Source organism: Nesoenas mayeri (genome assembly GCF_963082525.1).
Source record: "Nesoenas mayeri genome assembly, chromosome: 3".
NCBI lineage: Eukaryota > Metazoa > Chordata > Aves > Columbiformes > Columbidae > Nesoenas > Nesoenas mayeri.
The window spans coordinates 7911569-7931097 of NC_137544.1; the positions used below are offsets into that span (position 1 = coordinate 7911569).

Sequence of the window (19529 nt, forward strand, 5' to 3'; positions counted from 1 at the left end):
GTCATATCACCTGCACCAAAGAATCGTTACTTGTGTCTTTGAATAGACATCTTTACTTCTTTTTTACTCCTGAAGAGACAGAAACAAACAAAAATTTGGAGGGAGAATGTCTTCAAAAATAATTTAAGCTTCTCTTGGAAGGACTGACCCCAAATTTGTAAACCAATTTTAAGTACTCTTATCCCAAATAAAATAACACTCAAAGTGTGGCTGCTCTAAGAAAAAAGAGCTACACAAAACAGGACCCTGCGTACAGCTGCACTTTATGGGCTCAGTTCATATCTGCCAGCTGAAAGCTTGTTATCATACCCACCTCTAGCTTGTATTACATAAAAAAATCAGGTATAATCTTGCTCTTTCTTTAGTGTACTGACTCTGGCTGTGATGGAGTTTGTTCTCTTCATAGCAGCTTGTGTAGTGCTGTGCTTTGGGTCTGTGATCAAAACAGTACTGAGAACATACTAATGTTTTAGCTGTTGCTGAGCACTGTTTGCACAGCATCAATGCTTTCTCTATTTCTCACTCTGCCCCCACCCAGTGAATAGACTGGGGAGTGCACAAGGGGTTGGGAGGAGACACAACCAGTCAGACGACCCCAACTAACCAAAGATATATTCCATACCATTTAACATCACAGAATCTAGATCATAGAGTCCAACCATCAACCTAACACTAGCATTAAAACATGCCCTTAAGAACCTTATCTACATGTCTTTTAAACACCTCCAGGGATGGTGACTCCACCACTTCCCTGGGCAGCCTGTTCCGATACCTGACAACCCTTTCTGTGAAGATTTTTTTCCTAATATCCAATATGAACCTCCCTTGGTGCAACTTGAGGCCATTTCCTATCATACTATCACTCATTACTTGGGAGAAGAGACTGATGATACCCTCCATGCTACAACCTCCTTTCAGGTAGTTGTAGACAATGACAAGGTCTTCCCTCAGCCTCCTTTTCTCCAGGCTGAACCCTCCAGGTCCCTCAGCTGTTCCTCACCAGCTTTGTCGTCTGTCTCTGAACTCTTTCCAGCACCTCAATGTCTTTCGTGCAGTGAGGGGTGATGTTCAGCAATAAAAGAGAGTGGAATGATGTTTAGGTAAGTCAGCCATCTTTTGCTTGGGGCTGGCCATCAGTCTACCTGTGGGATGAAATGAGTGATTGCCTTTGTATCACTTATTTTGTTTTCTTTCTTTTTTCTTCCACCTCTCCTTCAACAGCTATGAAACTATTTTTATCCTGCTTTTACTCTTCCTTTCTCTTCCCTGTGTCCCACCAAGAGTGGGACGAGGAGGTGAGCAAGTGGCTGAGTGGTGCTGACCTGCCTACCAGGATTAACCCACAGCACATAGTTACATGCACTTGATTTTGCAACTGTAACGCTCATTTTAACCTGTGCAGGTCATTTTCATATACACATTACAGTACTGGAGAAGGAGTTGTGTATCGTGTACCACGTATTCCTCCTGTCTACCACAGCTTGAGATTATGGTTAAGGAGCTGCTGAAAAATGGTAGATGCTGAACAACCCTTGAAATACTGGGCAGTTAGAGCTCCTGGTGTTTGTCCCTCTGTCCTGGACTCTCATCTGTGCAATGCAGGTAACACTCCAGACTCTCCTTCCAGAAGGGTAAGCACATCCCTGTTTATAGGGCACTCACAACAAGCAAAATAGGGTTTAAAATTACACATGGTAAATAAGAACCTAGGGCCATAACCAATCAGAAGGATAAAGAAAATCACTGTGAGGCAGATGTCCTGTGCACTGAACAATACAGGAGACCCCAAAGAGGTGGTGAAAAAGTAGTATGTGCTCATTAAAAAGTAACTCATACCGTAAAAGCCCAAAGGAATGGATTCAAGTAGTTAAAACTACCTTGATTTTAACATTTCTTAACTTTCAAATGTCTGATTTGCAATCTTAATGCTGTTCTTTGAATGTTCCACCCAAAAGCTAAACTAGTCCAAAACCGAAGCACAGAATATTGTCCTGTAGCATTTATGGGCATCACCAAGGCCACAGCAGCACTAAGCTCACAGGCCCCACACAGAACACAGAGGTGAGAGTTTTCCCAAAGACTGCGACCCAAAATTGAACATAATCCAGCTCAAGTTACCACCTATCAGTCTAGTTGCACTAAGCGTCTGCACTCTTGGCCCAACATAGCTTCAAGGGAACATGTGTGAGCCAAAAGCCTTCACAAAATACAGCAAACATAGGAAATTAATGCCAGGAAGAGCACCTGCCATAGAGCAACCTTAATATCAATGCAGAGGAGCAAACAATAAAGGATCACAGCTGAGCCCACAGGTCCTAAACACAGGGTGCAGGTCACCCCAGCCCACAGAGCGATACAAAAATTACAGAGGAAAAATCAGCAGAAAATCCCTCCACCGCTGTGTTTGTTTTTGTATTTACTTGTTGGAGTAAAAGCCCATTTTCAGCCCTTGAGGCTAATACAACACAGGTTGATAATATCATAGCTGCAAAACCACAGGCATCCGATGGCAGATGAAAAATAAAACAACACAAACACATAGGGGGTCTCAGAGTAGGTGGTCTGAATGGTCCCTTTTCGACGAGCAACACCAGCAGGTACCTGATCTATTGAGGGTTTAGTATAACTTACCTGAAGACAGCCCTCTCACAGCCTGATGATTCTGGTGCTTTTACAGGCTGCTGGAGGAATGGCAAGCATCTCTGCTGGCAACTGGTGTGTTGATACCAGGTCAAAAGATGACACACAAAAGTATATAGTGAAGTTCTTTGATTGTAAGTGGTTGATAAAATTCTTGTACCCCTCTAGGTCGTGAATGTAACATTTAAAAAAGAGAATATTTCTTAAAAAGACAATTTTTTTCTTCCACACCAGTGAGGCATAGCACTGGCAATGTTGTTAATGATGTGGGATACTTTGCCAACAAGTGGATGTGAACCCCCCTGCCTACCACAACTAAAGGGCTTGGACAACATCTACCATCAATTCTTCTGCAGTATGCGACATCCATATGCTAATTCAAGTGCACCACTGAAAGTACACTCGGAGAGCTTGCCCAAACTGCAGGTCCCAGAGATGCTGCTCCATCTTCATTCAAGGATCCAGATGGATTCAAGGGGGATTACTGTAGAGGAAACCTTATGAGCCAAAGGAGTCCCGTCAACACTGATACCACAGCATCTATAATACCAACTCTATTCGAGAGCACATGGCATATTTGACAAGATTTATTTTACTATGCAACTCAGAACTGCCGAACCATGGTTGTCTCTGACATAAAAAGATATGCAATACATTCCAGGCAGCCAAGCATTAAGCATCCCTGAAAGAACAGACATACTTTAATTACTACAAATGAGCTCATATTCTGAGCTACTGAGCTGAACCATATGTACCTGGACCAGCCCAAGCCCAGATTGAGAGACATGCAACATCTTTCCTCAGGCAAAATAAAGAAGAAGACGACGAAGAAAGAGGAGGAAAGAAGGAGGAGAATAAAGGAAGAGGAGGAAGAGGGGGGGAAAAAGGAGAAAAAAGAGGAAGAAGACAGGAAGAAGAAACCCAAGCAGTTTTCTTTAAAACTTTCGCAATTATTACTTACATATCAGATATAATGAGCAAGAAGGATTATCTTTTCTGCATCCTGGCAAGTCAGCAAAGTTGCCTCACAGCTGAGCAGAATTTGGCCCTTGCATGTTTATCAGAAAAAACACAAAGATCCCAGACAACAGCAGTACCGAATCAATGAGGCTGAGACACAGCACTGGCAAGGACACAAGGAATGCCATAGAATTGCATCAAGCCAACCCGACCAAAAATCCTCTGAACTACTTTGAGCAGGGCATTGGGTGTGCTCCTGCAGGCAGCCACAGAAGGCACAAAAACAGACTGAATCCATGAAGGCCTTGGGTATCTGGATAAAAGGAATGTCAAGAGCACACACAAAAACAAGGGTAGTTGCTTCAAATGGTCCCCCACAGGGACTGGGATTGCTGTCTTGGAACGGAAAGCAGAAGGTTCAACCTATACGTGCACAAACACGCCAAGCACAAGCAGCCTGTCTCAAATCAGACATGTAAACAGTCCTGGTGTTGGCCAGCTAAATCACCGCCCACCCACCTAAACACCAGCATAGTCCAATTTTCAGTTCTGAGCACCAAACACATTGGGAGATCAGGCCATGTTTAAATTAGCATCAACAAAAAGATCAGCAAGGTGCCAAGTGTAAATACACAGTTTTTCTCCCCCTGCAGAAACTAAGACTATTCTGCCCCACCCCCACATCTTAAATTATCATTCTGGCTTCTAAGTATCTCAGTTGTGAAAAGATACACCAAAATTCCCACCATTTTTTTTTAACTGACCAAACTATTTGTGTTACATAAATTATGCTCTTGCAGAGTCTTAAATCAGGGAACAAGTTTTACCCGAGGACATAAACAGTTGCTTGCTTTAATTCTGCAGCACTTGTACACCTAACAACACACAGACATAGGAAGAATGCTGCAAGGAGATTTTCCTCAAATAGACTGTGCATCTGGAGGGTATTGATAACCTGGGATACTCTGAAGAAAGTTACTACCATGGATTTTTTTGTTTGTTAATCACAGAATCATAGAATAGTTTGGGTTGGAAGGGACCTTCAAAGCTCATCCAGTGCCACCCCTGCCATGAGCAGGGACATCTTCACCCAGATCAGGTTGCTCAGAGCCCCATCCAGCCTGGCCTGGGATGTCTCCAGGGATGGGGCATCCACCACCTCTCTGGCCAACCTGGACCAGTGTTTCACCACCCTCAGTGTAAAAAATTTCTTCCTCATATCTTGCCTGAATGTCCCCTCCTTTAGTTTAAAACCATTACCCTTGGTCCTATCGCAACAGCCCCTATTTTAATTGGTATTATTAGTAGTAATAATTCATATTATTATAGCAATAATAATAAATAGAGTTTCTGGTACTGACAAAAGTTTGCATCAGTGGATCGGATTCTGGGCCACAGCAATTAGTAGATACTATACAAACATTGCAAATCATCACACAGACGTAGGGATTCTGGGGTCTCTTGACTCTTGCTGTCAGCTCTGATGGCTAAAACTGAATTTCCACATGATGTGAGCCAGATGCACACACATGGCTCTTGAGCTTGAAGTCGTTGCCCACATGGACCCCTCACAATGGTCCTTCCCTGGCACTGCAAATCCAGACCTGCGGCTGGTTTTTCACAGCAGTAACAGCAGCACTTCTGGTCACAGCCCAGGAGCACAAACACACAGAACTGGAAACACGTGTTTCTCTTTCTGAAACTGTGGGAAACTGCAGCGGGTCTGTGGAATCCTTGACAGAAAATATGAGAGTAGAGATCAGCCTTGAGATGTTAAGATTTACCCTTGAGAAGGATGGGAGTAAAGGAGTATCCGGAGAGAGGAGAGATGTACCCGTGAGAGAGAAGGGGATAGAAGAATAACATGGATGATAGAAAAATTAACCAATGAGATGTTAGTGCTGTAACTTGTAACCAATAGTGAAAAGACACATGAACTGGTAGAATTGTATAAAAATGCACTTGTAGCAATAAATGGCACTCTATTACTTTCATCTTGAAAGAACCTGGTCCATGTCGTTTGTCCGTCTCAACCGTGACATGAAACTCAGTTTGGACCCTTCAGTTGTCAGCAAAAGTAAACTCTGGACTTTTTAAAAGTCAGCAAGAGCTGAGTCCTCCTTCACAGCATTATCATCACAACTGTTGGGACATCCATGGTGTTTTCTGGAGCAGCCTCAGGACAGGAGAGCACAGACATCTGCATTTTGCTTAATGTGCTATATTGATGCCCACAAAGCTGCATCCCTGCTGACAAACCAGAACAACTCTCTAAGGCATCAAAATAGCCTCAGCTTCTGTGCTGCTGCTTCTCCTCCTCTCCCAACAGCAGCAGAACTGGCACTTGATATCCCCCCCGTTGATCTCCTCCTCCAAAAGCCTCAGCTCTCTGTGGTCCTAAAACTGCTGCCCACTGACAGACACGTGACACAAAACCAAATGCAGCTCCCCCTTGCCAGAACCACTCAGACCCAGCCATTGTCCTTCAGATCCCCAAGCCCATCTCCTACAGTTCACCGTGCCGCCACATCTCCAGAACATTACCAGAAGAGGCCACCAGTGTTTTTTAACTGGCTTTGATGAAGTTTTGGGTTTTGTCACCTCTGCAAAGGAGAATCAGTAAGCCAAACAGCAGCCCACACAGCTGTGATGGATGGGTTGGCACATATGACCTCCAGCTGAGAAGTAAAACATTGCCTGGGGCAAGGACCTCTTCAAGCAGCAGCCTGAGGTCCATCCAACCTCATCACTCACAGCCCTTCGAAAAGAGAAGGTATGGAGGTGGCCTGGGTTTGGCCCCATCCTTAAATAAGGTCTAAAGCATGTCTGTTTGCCCCTGGGGTCAAAAGCACAAACCTCATTACTGAGTTACACCACTGCACTGGAAAAGAAATTGTATCTGCCTTTCTCTTGAAAATCCCCTTTTCACAGCCTGCAGCTTTCAACACATGGAAATCCTGGACCTCCCTTGACACCATTGACCCATTCAGGACTCCAAAACCAATATCAAAGTCTGACTAAAGCCATTCAGAAGCTGTTAGTATGTAGATTTGGTGATAATTTGGTGAATGGACTTGTCAAACAAATTGCCTTTATTATGGACTGATTAACCGCAATCAGGCAGAAGCGCCTTTCCTCTCCCAAACCCGACCCTCATCAGCTCAAACAAACACACTGAGCCAATTAGCAAAGAGGTGGCAAAAGCAGCTTTCACTTGAAGCCTGCCATCCTGGGGGAAAAGAAAACAAATAAAGAAAAAACAACAACCAAAATAATCCTTTGTGCTTTCAAAGCCAGGAAGAGCCTCCAGGGAGAGGTCCCGACCCAGGGCTCACCTGCGGAGTGTGGATGGGAGCTCTCAATATTCATCTGGCCCAATGATGGATCAGCTCCCTTAAGCAAAGTGCTGCTCACATCCAGCTTGTGCCAAATATAATGCAAAGAACAGAAATATTAAAGCAGGCCCAGGGGGACCAGCACTACTGGGGCTGTTATTCCTGTAGCTTTATGTCCTGCAGTGGGGTTCTCCTGGGTCAGAAAAGGCATGAGCTCCCATCAAAGTTAGTTCCATGCCTAGAAACTTAAGTTTTTGCCTTAGGTCCCTGTAGTGGATTCTCTGATGTCTGCAAATGGTTGAGTTCACAGCACAGCCTTTTCTGCACTGTGGCAGTAGTGAAGGTTCTGTCTCCACTAACATGAAATTTGTGTCAATCCCATAGATCTGATTCTACTACCTTGCTGTTCAATGTGCCTGAAATTAGTTAATTAATGGGGAAGCCACTGAGGAGAATTGGAGCACAGCATCATAATCACAAAAATCTAATTCCCTGCAGGTACGCAGCTGGAAATTTAATGGTCACCTTGGCTGGCAGTGGGCAGAGCAGAATTCAACATGTGTTTGTGTGATTTATCTTCAGAGACAGGAACCCCATGGCTGGAGTTAGAGATGGCACACAGGATTTGACTAAGCTTTCAACACCTGAATTTTAAATTAGTACCAAAGACTAACTTTGGACCCCTTTTCATTAACCTAGTTCCTCTAAGAAGCAAGTTATGTGCATTGCACATGGATCACTGCCTCCCAGAGCCTACGCAGAGGAGCCACAGCACAGTGTCCTCTGGCAGGGCAAGGACATTGCTGTGTTTTGGACTCCCACTACTAACAGAAAAAGGCTAAAACAAAGGGGAAGTTTTATCAACCAGCAGGGCTTCCAGGGAGTTCATTGCTGGGACTGAGATTAGGATTAAGGGTTTACAGTTAAAGAACAGAGATCCAAAAGACCAGCCTCTCACCCCACACCTCATCACAGTCTTCAAGTGTCACCTTGAACACCAGGGGTATGTGACAAATCGTGACACTAGATCCTGAGCCTTCAAACAGTCCCAAGCACAAGAACCGGTCACTGAATGAGATTAGATCAAGAGCCCATACTGCAATCGTGCACAGAGAAAAAGTCCAGGCCTTCATAAAAGTGGCTGCAAAGTGCCTGATAATTCCACTCTCTCCCAAAGGACCCGATTCCTAACCCCACACCCTCCCACAAACACCAATGTTTAAAGAACTATTAAAGAAAACAACTTCAAAACTCTTCACATAGTTCAAATACTTCACTTAAAAGGAATTTTAATTCTTACATCTCAGATTGCACCAGTCCCCAGCAGGACACGCAGTCATCATGTTCACGTTGTGGCATTTGAGCTGCTGGAACAGGAGGGATGGAGACACAATGTGATGAGGCTCCCATATGTTCAGGGGCCTGAGAGCCTAGATGATGGAGATCCCCACCAGCTCTACCTGTGAGTGCTACCCTGGGCCTCTCCTTACCCTCCCAGGGTGCCTTCCCATGACCTATGCAAAGAAGAAATCTTCTTGCAGCCAAGAGACACATACTTCAAAGACATAGATACTGAGAAAGTATTAGGAGCATGGGTGGGTGTGCAATTCTTGGTAAGTCTTTTGGCCAGTCCTGATTCATGGCTGCAGTGTGTGAGTCAGATCAGTGTTGCTTGTGGTCTGCTTAGAGCTCAAGACTGGACATCCCTAAGCTGCTTCTTTCCAGGGCTGGATCTATGCACACTGACCCATCATGAAAAGGCCATGACGAGTCACTAACAGCATCACTTCCCTGGTAGTACCAAGTCAAACCCAGCTGAGAAGCCAGAGATTTGTTGCTAAGTAAGATCTACAGGGCTGAGTTTAATTAAAAATAAATAAATAAATAAATAAATAAAAAGTACTGCTGATACTGCTGGAATATTGTGTCCAGTTCTGGGCCTCTCAGTTCCAGAAGGACAAGGAACTGCTGGAGAGGGTCCAGCGCAGGGCAACAAAGATGATGAAGGGAGTGGAGCATCTCCCGTGTGAGGAAAGGCTGAGGGAGCTGGGGCTCTTTAGTTTGGAGAAGAGGAGACTGAGGGGTGACCTTATTAATGTTTATAAATATATAAAGAGTGAGTGCCACGAGGATGGAGCCAGGCTCTTCTCGATGGCAAACAATGATAGGGCAAGGGGTAATGGGATCAAGCTGGAACACAAGAGGTTCCACTTAAATTTGAGAAAAAACTTCTTCTCAGTGAGGGTGACAGACACTGAACAGGCTGCCCAGGGGGGTTGTGGAGTCTCCTTCTCTGGAGACATTCAAAACCCACCTGGACACGTTCCTGTGCGACCTCACCTGGGCGTTCCTGCTCCAGCAGGGGGATTGGACTAGATGATCTTTTGAGGTCACTTCCAATCCCAAACATACTCTGATACTGTGATATTTGCAACTTGGAAAAGCCCTTACATCCCAACGAGCTGCATCATCTGCCTGTAGCATGTGGGCAGCAGTCAAACTGCTGCAGAAACCTCTCAGGGGATGACAGCAAGCCTTGCATTCCTCAGCAGCAATAACCACTACAAATCCCTTCATCTCCCTGGGATGCAGACAATTTATGTCTTGGATGCACCACCTTTAGGTGGGGTGGCATATGGTAAGGCTACAAGGCTTCCCCAAAGATGCTCACCTGCTCAATTCCGGCCATGCTGGAGAAGAACCCAGAACACCCCAAAGTACAGAAAAAGTATGTAAGTGGCCAGAAAGCATTATGGTCAAATTATATTAAAAGGCTACTCCCCTTCCATTCCTCATGCCAGCTGACAATTCGTATGTAGGGGTAACAGTAACAGACAATGTGCTCCATCAGGTAAGAAGAGTTATCTGGGCCACTGCACATGGTGCATCTCTTCAAGCATTGGAGAGAAACTAATAGGGTCTTTGCAAAATGTACTAGGAAGTAAAAGTGTGTTTTGGGAAATGCTGTACATTTTCCTACTCCCTCTCATTTTGTTGCTACCCAGCCCATGAACTTACAAAACCATATTTGAGCTGCTATGCACTGGGTACAGCCCTTTCCTGCAGCAAACCATGTTTCCTGTCCTGCAAGGTACAGTCAGTCCAACAAGACATTTGCCAAGCCTGCTATCAGGAAACACAGCTTGGATCTGCTGGAAGATTTCCACAGTTGTGGAAACTCATGGGAGGTTGTGCTGTTGGGATTACAGACCTTGCTTCAGAGAACAGCCTTGCCATGCACATACTCAGGGGTTTAAGCCACCCCTCTTCTCCCAAAGCGTGGCAGTACAGTTGGATGTTGCAGAAAACATGATTTTGTTATCTGCAACCTTCTTATTCATTTTGTAACAGGACAGCATCTGCCAGCATCACCAAAGCCTGTTGAACTTACTTGCATTGCTCTGGCTATGTTGTGTACCCACCATGTAAAGTACCCTTGCTCTGAGATGCTTTTGCACATTTTAATGCTTACCCATTTGGCCTGGCTGGGACAAACTTTATCTAAACTTTACCTACATTTCTGAAGGACCAGTACTTTCCCAACTGCAGCTTTAACTCCTGTCGTGTCCACTCCATATAACCTTTCTGCATTCATTTGCTTGCAAGGAGGAACACAGAGAAAGCTCAATACCAAGAAACAGATAAAAGCACACTAGAAACAGGAAAATGCCTCAGCCCTTCTCATTCAGAGGCAGATATGCCCTGAATGGCATTCCCCAGGACTGATCTGCCTCCAAAGAATCCTGAATCACAAGCAAGCCAGCCCCCTTTAATTCACATTAAGACTTCAAGCTACTGTAGATATTCTCTCCTGCTCCATCACAAACTCCTTTCTAACACAAATCTCTCCCAGCACGCAGACACATGCACTCCCAGAAAGCGAGTAGCAATGTTGTGATGTGTTGAAACCAGAGTCCAGTGAGATTCAGCTCTTGCTAATGGCACCTTTTCATCAGCAAACTATAATCAGCAGCTCTTATCCACTACAAGAGTTTCGCAACACACACCTAAAGAATATGCCATGCTAGAGTCTTCACACTATGACCCAAAATTAGAACTGATATCCTGAAAGCAAAGTGACCCTTATTAGCTATTCCTAAGTAAATTAATCAACCTTGCTTAAGTGTAAAACAAGATCTGCTACATTTTCCCTGATCCACATGTACATCCACAAAGAACAGAAGCAGAAAGGTAACTTTAAAGTAACTGATGCAGTTGTACATAGTTATAAAACTTGTATGGGACTCCATATAAAACTTATACGGGATTCCATATAAAACTTATATGGGACTCCATACCTTTCAAAACACCGTGTATTTACCTGCTGTGCACAACTCAAAACAAGGGCTATGAGCATTTTTAGATTCAGAAATTATTTAGATTTAGAAATGATACACTTTTTCTCCTGGTTTAAGCAAACATAGGCTCAGAATATAATTCACTCTGTGCATGTAACATCTCCTTTATTTCAGCTCCGGGGGAGAGGGGGTTGCAGCAATCAGGACCTGTGTTTTAAGAGGGGGAGAATCTGTCCCATTGCAAAATACTTAGATCTTGCTATGTTAGTTTTAACTTATGTCCTAGACCTTCCCCGCCTCCTAACCTATCTCTTCTCACTCCTCAGCGAAACACAGCACAAAACCTGCCACAAACTTCCACAAGTTAACGCTATTCCCTTCCTTGTTTCCAAAGTTACTCTACCGAAACGGTTTTGCTAAGGGTTATTGAGGAAGGCTCTAACAAAATCCTCTTACAGGATATCCTTTTCATCAGCTTATTTTAAAAAGATTAAAATTACTCCCCGCATAACCTGCTCCCGAGCCCTCTAACAAGAGCTCCCGTTCAACACAGGAAAGCATCAGTGTCCCCCCTACCTGAGAAATCCGCAGAAGTCCTCGCAAAGTTGCCGAAAGCTGCCAAGCACATGAGTCCTATGAGAAAAGCGGAGGCGGGAGACACATCTGGGCTGCACATCCTTAAGTATCCTCACGGCTGGTTCGCTTCCAGAGAAAAGGAAAGCGCTTTCTGCCCCAGCCCGGCACTCATCGCCCGCAGGAGCGCGTCGGTCCCATGGCGGGGCAGGATCGCGGCGGGGCCGGGGGAGCACTGGGCGCACACCCGCGCTCACACACACGCATCCCTGGGAGTGAATGAACCCGGCTCAGGGAGGCTGACAAATGAGACAGACCTACCTGAGCCTTGGCGGAGGTCCCAGGGTCCTAAAAGCCACCGCTTCCCTCAAATTTGCTGCAGGCTGTCCAGCAGCCGTACCGCAAGCTGTTGGGGGGGGAAGTCAGGGGGGTGCCTTGGAGAAGCGCGATTGCTGTTGTTTTAGATACCCGGGGATCTTTTCTCTCTGGTGCGGACAGAGAGAAGGATGGACGGGCAGTGTTTTCAAAGGAGGGAGCCTGCAATATATGCCTGAATTCATAAGAATGTTTAGAGCGACAGATATTTATAGTTGTAGCTGAAATCAGTGTGAGCAGTGGTGTCCTGCCAGACTGGTGACGGGACAATTCTTCAGCTGTGTCCACCACTGAGCTGATCCTACAATGGAGGAGACTTTGGCCCAGGGATCGAACCCTCCTGGATCTCATTGCAGGGCTGGATCTGGTATCAGCCCACATATTCAAAATCTTTGTTCCTTTTGACAGCAGCCAGTCATGCCAGATTGCCTCTATTCCACTGGACCCCTTATGCCCTGGACATTAGGAAAAGGTTCTTCACCCAGAGGGTGCTGGAGCACTGGAACAGGCTCCCCAGGGAGGTGTCACGGCCCCAAGCCTGACAGTGTTCAAGAAGAGACTGGACAACGTCCTCAGACACACGGTGTGAACTGTGGGGTTGTCCTGTGCAGGGACAGGAGTTGGACTCGATGTTCCTTGTGGGTCCTTCCAACTCAGGACATTCTAAGCTTCAGTGATTCTATGAAGAAAGCTGCAGCTTCTACCAGCAAAAAAAAACCTGAGTGGGAACACCCAAGGAAAACAACAACTGTTTTTCACTCCTCTGTCCTGTTCATCCATGCAGAATTAAGCAAAACTTCCCCAAAACATTCACCTTAGAACTGAGAATCAGTGTAAGAGATTTCAGCCTAAAGGGCTCAGAGATGAGTGCACTTATGAAAAGTTTCTTATGCTGGCATTTCTGATTATGTTTCAGCTGTTCTCAGACAAAAATCAGACTGGCTGACAGATTATATGTGAAAGACATTTTCAAGAGTGCTGCCATGAATACCACAGTCATTGTTTCCACCAGCAATCTGTCCTGGAATGGTTTGTGTGCTAAAAGCAAACTTCAAGGGGATCTGTAGGTCCGTGGCCCCATCTCCTTTCTGTCCATACAGCCACTTGCCCAAGTTCCAGCCAGCCACACTGAGGATGAGGGTACTGTGGGAAATACTGAGTTTGAGCTTGAATCCCATCCACACCCCATCCATCCAGAACATGTGAACAAGAGGCTGGTCTGGCCTGAATTGCACCTAAGCAACCTTCCTTCCCACAAACAGCTCTTCACACAGAGTATCTACAGTGAAGGTGCAATGAGTTTCCTCTCAAGGACAGTGGTGGCTCTGGGTTGACCTGACAGCACAGACATACCCTGGGGTCCAGCAGGCTTTGTACAGCCCAGTCCCAGTAGACAATCCTGCCACCTCACCTTTTTGCAGAGGGTTGCCTAAGCAAGATCAAAGACCAGGAACTTCTCTGAGCTGCCTTACTCTTTATTTCACGTGAGACTTTAATCCCGCATGCCAGACCTCACTGACCCATAGTTTCCAGGGCTGACCTAAGTTTTAAAGAGAAACAATCAGGACGTTTGGCTCCTAGAATGTACATAAAATTCTTGTCTCACCTTGTTTTGCTGCCCTTGCCAAGAGGAAGATTCACCACCATTGCCTTATAAGCATGAAATAACTATCCCCATTAGCAGATTATCAGTCAAAGCTCCTTATCAGCAGGACAAAGAAATAATAGAGCCCCTGGAAATTTATCGGAGCTCGAGAAAAGAGAAGCACTATTTGCTGAAAAGAGCCCACCCTCTTAGCAGGTGTTGATTTTCCTAATTAAAGAGTAATTAGGTTTGGCTGACTCAGTATATGGGGAATTAAAAAACTCTGGTGACAAAAGGTTTAAAGCTAAACATGGGAAGTGTGCTTGAGCAGCCCTTTAGGTTATTGTTAATACAGTTAATCCAGAGCAGGGGAAGTTTACTTGTTTTTAAGCAAGTTTATAAAGATACCTTCCAAAAGAAAAGCAGAAAGCAGCTCTTGCTAAAATAAAACAAAAAATAAAATTAAAAAACTGCCACCTATATATCAGCCTTTGAGAAACAGGCAATTCAGTTAAAGCAAATCTCCATAATGTCCTTATTCCTTAGGGTATGTGGGGGCTCTTTTCTGCATGTTTCAAGCAGAAAGAGGCCACCTGTCCCAACTGCAGCACAGACAAAGGATGGACTCTGTCACGGACAGTCTCATGGGGTAAACATGAATCAAGAGGACACCAATGGAACAAAGGCCCTTGAAATCCAGCCATGCCTTATATATGTCTCCTGGGAATAGGTAATAATGCATATGATGATATACAATCTCTTGGATCCCTTGTCCCCAAAGCCACCCAGAAGCCTGAACAGGCTGGTACTGATGCAGTTCAGCATTACATCTTAGCTTGGAGGAATGATTGTGCTCTTTCTCTTCACGGAGTAACTATGGAGAATGACTGCTCTTAGATACGACAGTCTGGGTAATATTGGGAAACTTAAACACACTCCCTACCTCCAGAAGACAGAGTCTTGTGCCTGAGCTGGATTTAATACCTTCTCGGTCATGGCAAAAAGCAGTTTAAGAAGTAAAGAAGTCCATAGCACCAAGTTACATACTCAGGGCCTGGGCCTGAGCTCAGCACTTCTCACCTTCCCCTGCAATATCCAGTATTGTGACCACTCACCACCAAGGAGCAAGGACACCGACCAGCCCCACCTCCGAGGAGATCGGGGGACAGCTCCAGCCAGAGCTAATCCAGGACTTAGTCACCTGAATCCCAAAGTGGCTTTAGTCTGGGATGCTTAACAATGGTAACTCAGTCTTCCTTTTTGACCATGATGCTTAATTGCATTGTCATTTCTCCTTTCGTATTCCTCTGTCTTGCAGGTCATCTCCTCCTCCTGCGACATGTAAAACCATAATATCTGAAACACACATGCAAATTCCCAAAGTGCTTTAAATGCACTTAAGCATAAATGCAACTGGGGAAACTGAGGCACTGAGAAGTCAAGCAATTTGCCGTACAATTTTGTCATCCCAGCATCGCCCAGTTTATAAATTATAATCATGAATGGACCCAGTTAGGACAATTCCTAGTTTAATGAAGCATGTACTGATCTTGCTGCCTTCTAGGGCTGAATTTTGGTAATGCTTTCCTATTTTTCACTGACCCCACACCACGAACCACTGCCTCACTGACCAAACCATTAACAGCTTGAAAAAGGGCTGGTTGCTAGAAGAGCTGGACCAGAATTAGCTTTCAGCTACAGAACCATATGTAGGCTTGAAGCCGTGTTTGTTTACACAGTCACAGGCAACTGTATTTGTACAAATGTGCTAAGACTAGTCTTGCTTTCTGAACCCCAATAACTCACTTCTCACTGTTTTCCATAAGGTCTCAAAGCTCTCCTCAAAAGACCACTGTTGCATTCTTCCATCTCATACATGGACAAAGCCCAGTCATATGTTTGAGGTTAATGCTTTTTTGAGGTCAGCAAGGGGAAACTGTCAGAGATGGGAAAAGATTGAACACTTTTATTCTTAAGTCTAGTTAGAGATCTTTGCAATTAGCAACACTGCCTCCTTTTAAATGAATGTAAATTAATGACAAAGCATATGTGCATTGATACCTATAGAAATACATCTAAACTGGGTGAACAGAGTTTCAAATACAAAATAGCAAAGTTTGCAGCATAGAACAGCTCTTTGTTCTTCTTTTTTTTTTTGATCTTTCCCCTAAGAGTGCCTTTTGGAAACAGATGAGGTTACTCATGGAAGTAATCGCTGTTTGCTTTCATCAATTTGAAGGCACAGGACTTCACATAATGCAGTTTTGCAATACAACACCAAGTATCTCACAAGTAAAGTCCTCCCCTGTCTCCATATTCAATGTTAAACAACAGCTGTGCAGAGCATTCAAACTGATAAGCCTTTGAAGTTTCACATTTTGTGTCACTCAATCGCCCCAGTTTACAAAACAAATATAAATCCTGGGGGGCTTTGCTGCATAGTGGGACAGGTTTGGAGTGAGGGTGTTGCTTTAACATAATTCTGTATAGAGCAAAGGCCCCAAGTGATGCATTTATCTCACTAAAAACATTGAGAAATGTTGTAAAGAGTGATGCAAAATCCTCCAGTGCACAAAAATGCCAAAAATAAAATATTTGGAGACTACAAAGTGATCCACAACAAAGCTGAAAAACTTCTCATGTCTGCACCAAGTAATTGATGTTGAAACCTCTCAGCTGGAGTTCTCCTTAGTATAGTGACACCACGTTCTACATTAGAGGACACTGGTGCTGGTGCTGTATCTGGGACCAGCATATCCGACTGGCTTTAGTTGGTGCCTTCTGTACAGGATGTTCTTGGGTTAATCACTGGACTAGAACTACAGGGATTTGGAGTCACATTCATACTTCACCTTTCTACTCCACTGTGAGTCACTTAAGGATTTCAAGAAACAAGGTTTTCAAGGATTAGAATTCCTCAGCTGTGACGTGGATCCTTCCTTTTCTCCGTGTTTCATCCGTCCTGCCTGTTTGGATGTTGCTGTTTGCTGTGCAGGCACAAAGCATTCAGCTGAGACTCTCAAGTTCACTGAGACCTTCAGGACTTGCACTGGCTTCTTATATCTGTCACATGAAACTGCTCTCCTACTTGACCTGACTGATTAGTCTTCTAACAGTTTTCCTGGGAAGATTTCTCCATCAGTTGGATGATGGTACATACTGGCTTTCTTTTGCCACTGTGATCTTTCCTTTAGTATATTCTATAGCTCTCTGGGAGTGCTGGTTAGATAAGAACCTGAATAAACACCTGAAGATATCTTTGCTTTGAAGAGCAGAGACATCCCAGCTGGTTCACAGTGCACAGCAGTAAGCTTTTTTCTATTATCTTACCTATGATCACCAAGGGAGAATTGTCTCTATCCTGTTGCTAGAAAGGTGTGAGTCACTCCAGGTTGCAGACCCCTTTTAATCTCCACAATGTCTTTCCTTTTTGTTTCCTCTTTTACTACCAACCCGCGCAGATAACTTACATTGTCATTCTTTTCCACAGGAAATAGAATTCTTCCTCAGATTTAATTGTCTGGAAGTTCTCTGCTTGTCATGTGGGAGAAACATGCCCTAATGGAATCTGATACAAACTGGTAAGCATCTCAACATTCATCCTTAAAATGATCCTTAACATGATACCACAGGCACCTGTCCCAAACCTCACGAGTACTGTGGACTCCACCTTGAGGGCATGAAGGACCATGAAGGACAATAAAAAAGCCCTTCAGCATTACCCCATGTTCTCCTGTCCCTCATGGGCACACGTTCCCTACGCACAATCACATCCCATCCTTACTGCAACAACTTTAATAATTTACAATGGGTATTTACATTGGGAAAACCATTTTCATTGCCAGAGACCATTTTTTTCCCCACAAAACTGATGGTTTCCAAGCATCGCCGTGATACCTTTGCATCACATCCACATCTACAGTAATGAGCTGAACCAAGCAAGGATCTGGACACTTACACTACAACTCCTCTGGTTACAGTTACCTGCTGGACTAGTCCTTGGCATGCTTTTGATCCAGGCCACCTGGCCAACAGACAATTCCTGAGCATGGTCTGGGAGTCGGGAGGGACTTGGGCCATTCCCAACAGGTAGGAAGGAGTTTGGTAGCATGAATGTCATAGAACCAATCATAGAATGTCCTGAGTTGGAAGAGACCCACAAAGATCATCAAGTCCAACTCCTGTCCCTGCACAGGACAACCCCACAGTTCACACCATCTGTCTGAGGGTGTTGTTCAGTCTCTTCTTGAACACTGTCAGGCTTGGGGCCGTGACACCTCCCTGGGGAGCCTGTTCTGGTGCTCCGCTATGACAGATGATGTGTGTTAAAAGTCCCACCAGCGTTTCAGAAATTCTTAACAGCTATGGTGAAGATGCAGTAGCATGGGCTAAGAACTGAATAAACATCCCTGAACCTGGGCAGACTGGTACAGTCACCAGAGCAGTCACCAGGATAGACCATTCCTACAGGGGCATTCAACAGAGACTGAGCTAAAGACTGAGCTGGTGAAGTCAATGAAAAACTTCTCATTGGCTTGCCTGGTTCAGGGCCAGGACTGTCTTCTCCTGTGAGGGTGAACCAATAACACAGCTCTGTACGTTCCTCACATACCGATGTCTTTGATCATGTGTGGATTTGAACAACTCTAGATTGCAGGAAAGCAATTTCACTGAAGCTTAACACTTTCTAATGTTCTCTTTATTAAAGGACAGATCTAATGGAAATCAGAGCTGAAGAACATGTGAAGAACATACAGAGAGCAAACCTCTTTCCAGAATAACTTGGACAGATCAGCTTTCACCTCCAGCTTATCATTGCCTAAGGGCACAGGGTATTTCCCTCATCTTTGTACAGACAGCAAGTTACACAAAAAATCTCTGGCTCACAGATCACAAACTGGTAAGAAATCAAAGGGAATCAGAGGAAATGCCTTTCTGCTGAATGGGTAGAATTAATCCCAAGTGTAATTTCACTGGCTTCAGTGCAAATTCAACAATGGACTAGGTCTGCCATTTGCAAAAAGAATAGGTTTATGTTGTCCTTTCACATATGCTTAAAAATACATTTTCTTTTTCCTTGTTTAATCTTCTCTTTGAAAGGACTGTAATTGTATGCATTCACATGCATTTAAGTACTGAGGACAATAATATCACCAGTGATTTGTTTTACAGTGGTCTCAAGAGACTATCCAGTGACAGAGAACAGGTGTGCTGGGCATTGCAGACAGTGCTGGACTATGTCATCTAAAACAGCCTAAGGAACTTACAATGGCATTGAAGTTCAAGCCATTCAAACCTTTGCACTCTGTAGCCACAACACCAGCATTAGGGAATTCCAGTTATTAATAACTTGCTTCTAGGGCAAGAGACTTCCCATCGCAGAAAGCTCAGACTGAGATTTTACTGCATCCAATGTCTCTGGGCACCTGGCTGGAAGACACATCACTGATATCTAATGCAGTACCGTTCTTTGTTGGACCAGCTACAAAGAACACAGAGGAAGGAAGGAGGCTACACAGCTGGCTTTTCTTTTCTTTTTTGCAAAGACTAGTATAGAAAGTGGCATTTCTATACACAAATAACTTGCCTCAGAAACACCTCAGCTGAGGTAAAAGGGGACTAGAGCCCACCCACTTTTCAACCCCTTTTGTTTTTTTGCCAGACCAGCCTTTTGCGATAGATGGACAAGCCAGCATCACCCTCCAAACCCACCACTGTGGTGCTTGTTCTCTGTCCTGTTCCACAGTTATCCCCTGGGTGTAT

At 44.6% G+C, this 19529-nt stretch overlaps 1 protein-coding gene across 2 annotated transcripts in view; it reads right to left on the reverse strand.

Annotated features, from left to right (window-relative positions):
• Positions 1-11909, reverse strand: part of LOC308038970 (protein eva-1 homolog C-like) — a gene marked incomplete at both ends in the record, with an annotated part of 214035 nt that extends 202126 nt beyond the window's left edge. For both annotated transcript variants that reach the window (XM_080341942.1, XM_080341941.1), the window contains one exon: positions 11810-11909. In XM_080341942.1, the coding sequence (XP_080198068.1) occupies positions 11810-11909 (100 nt within the window). The remainder of the gene's footprint in view (positions 1-11809) is intronic.
• Positions 11910-19529: the final 7620 nt, after the last annotated feature.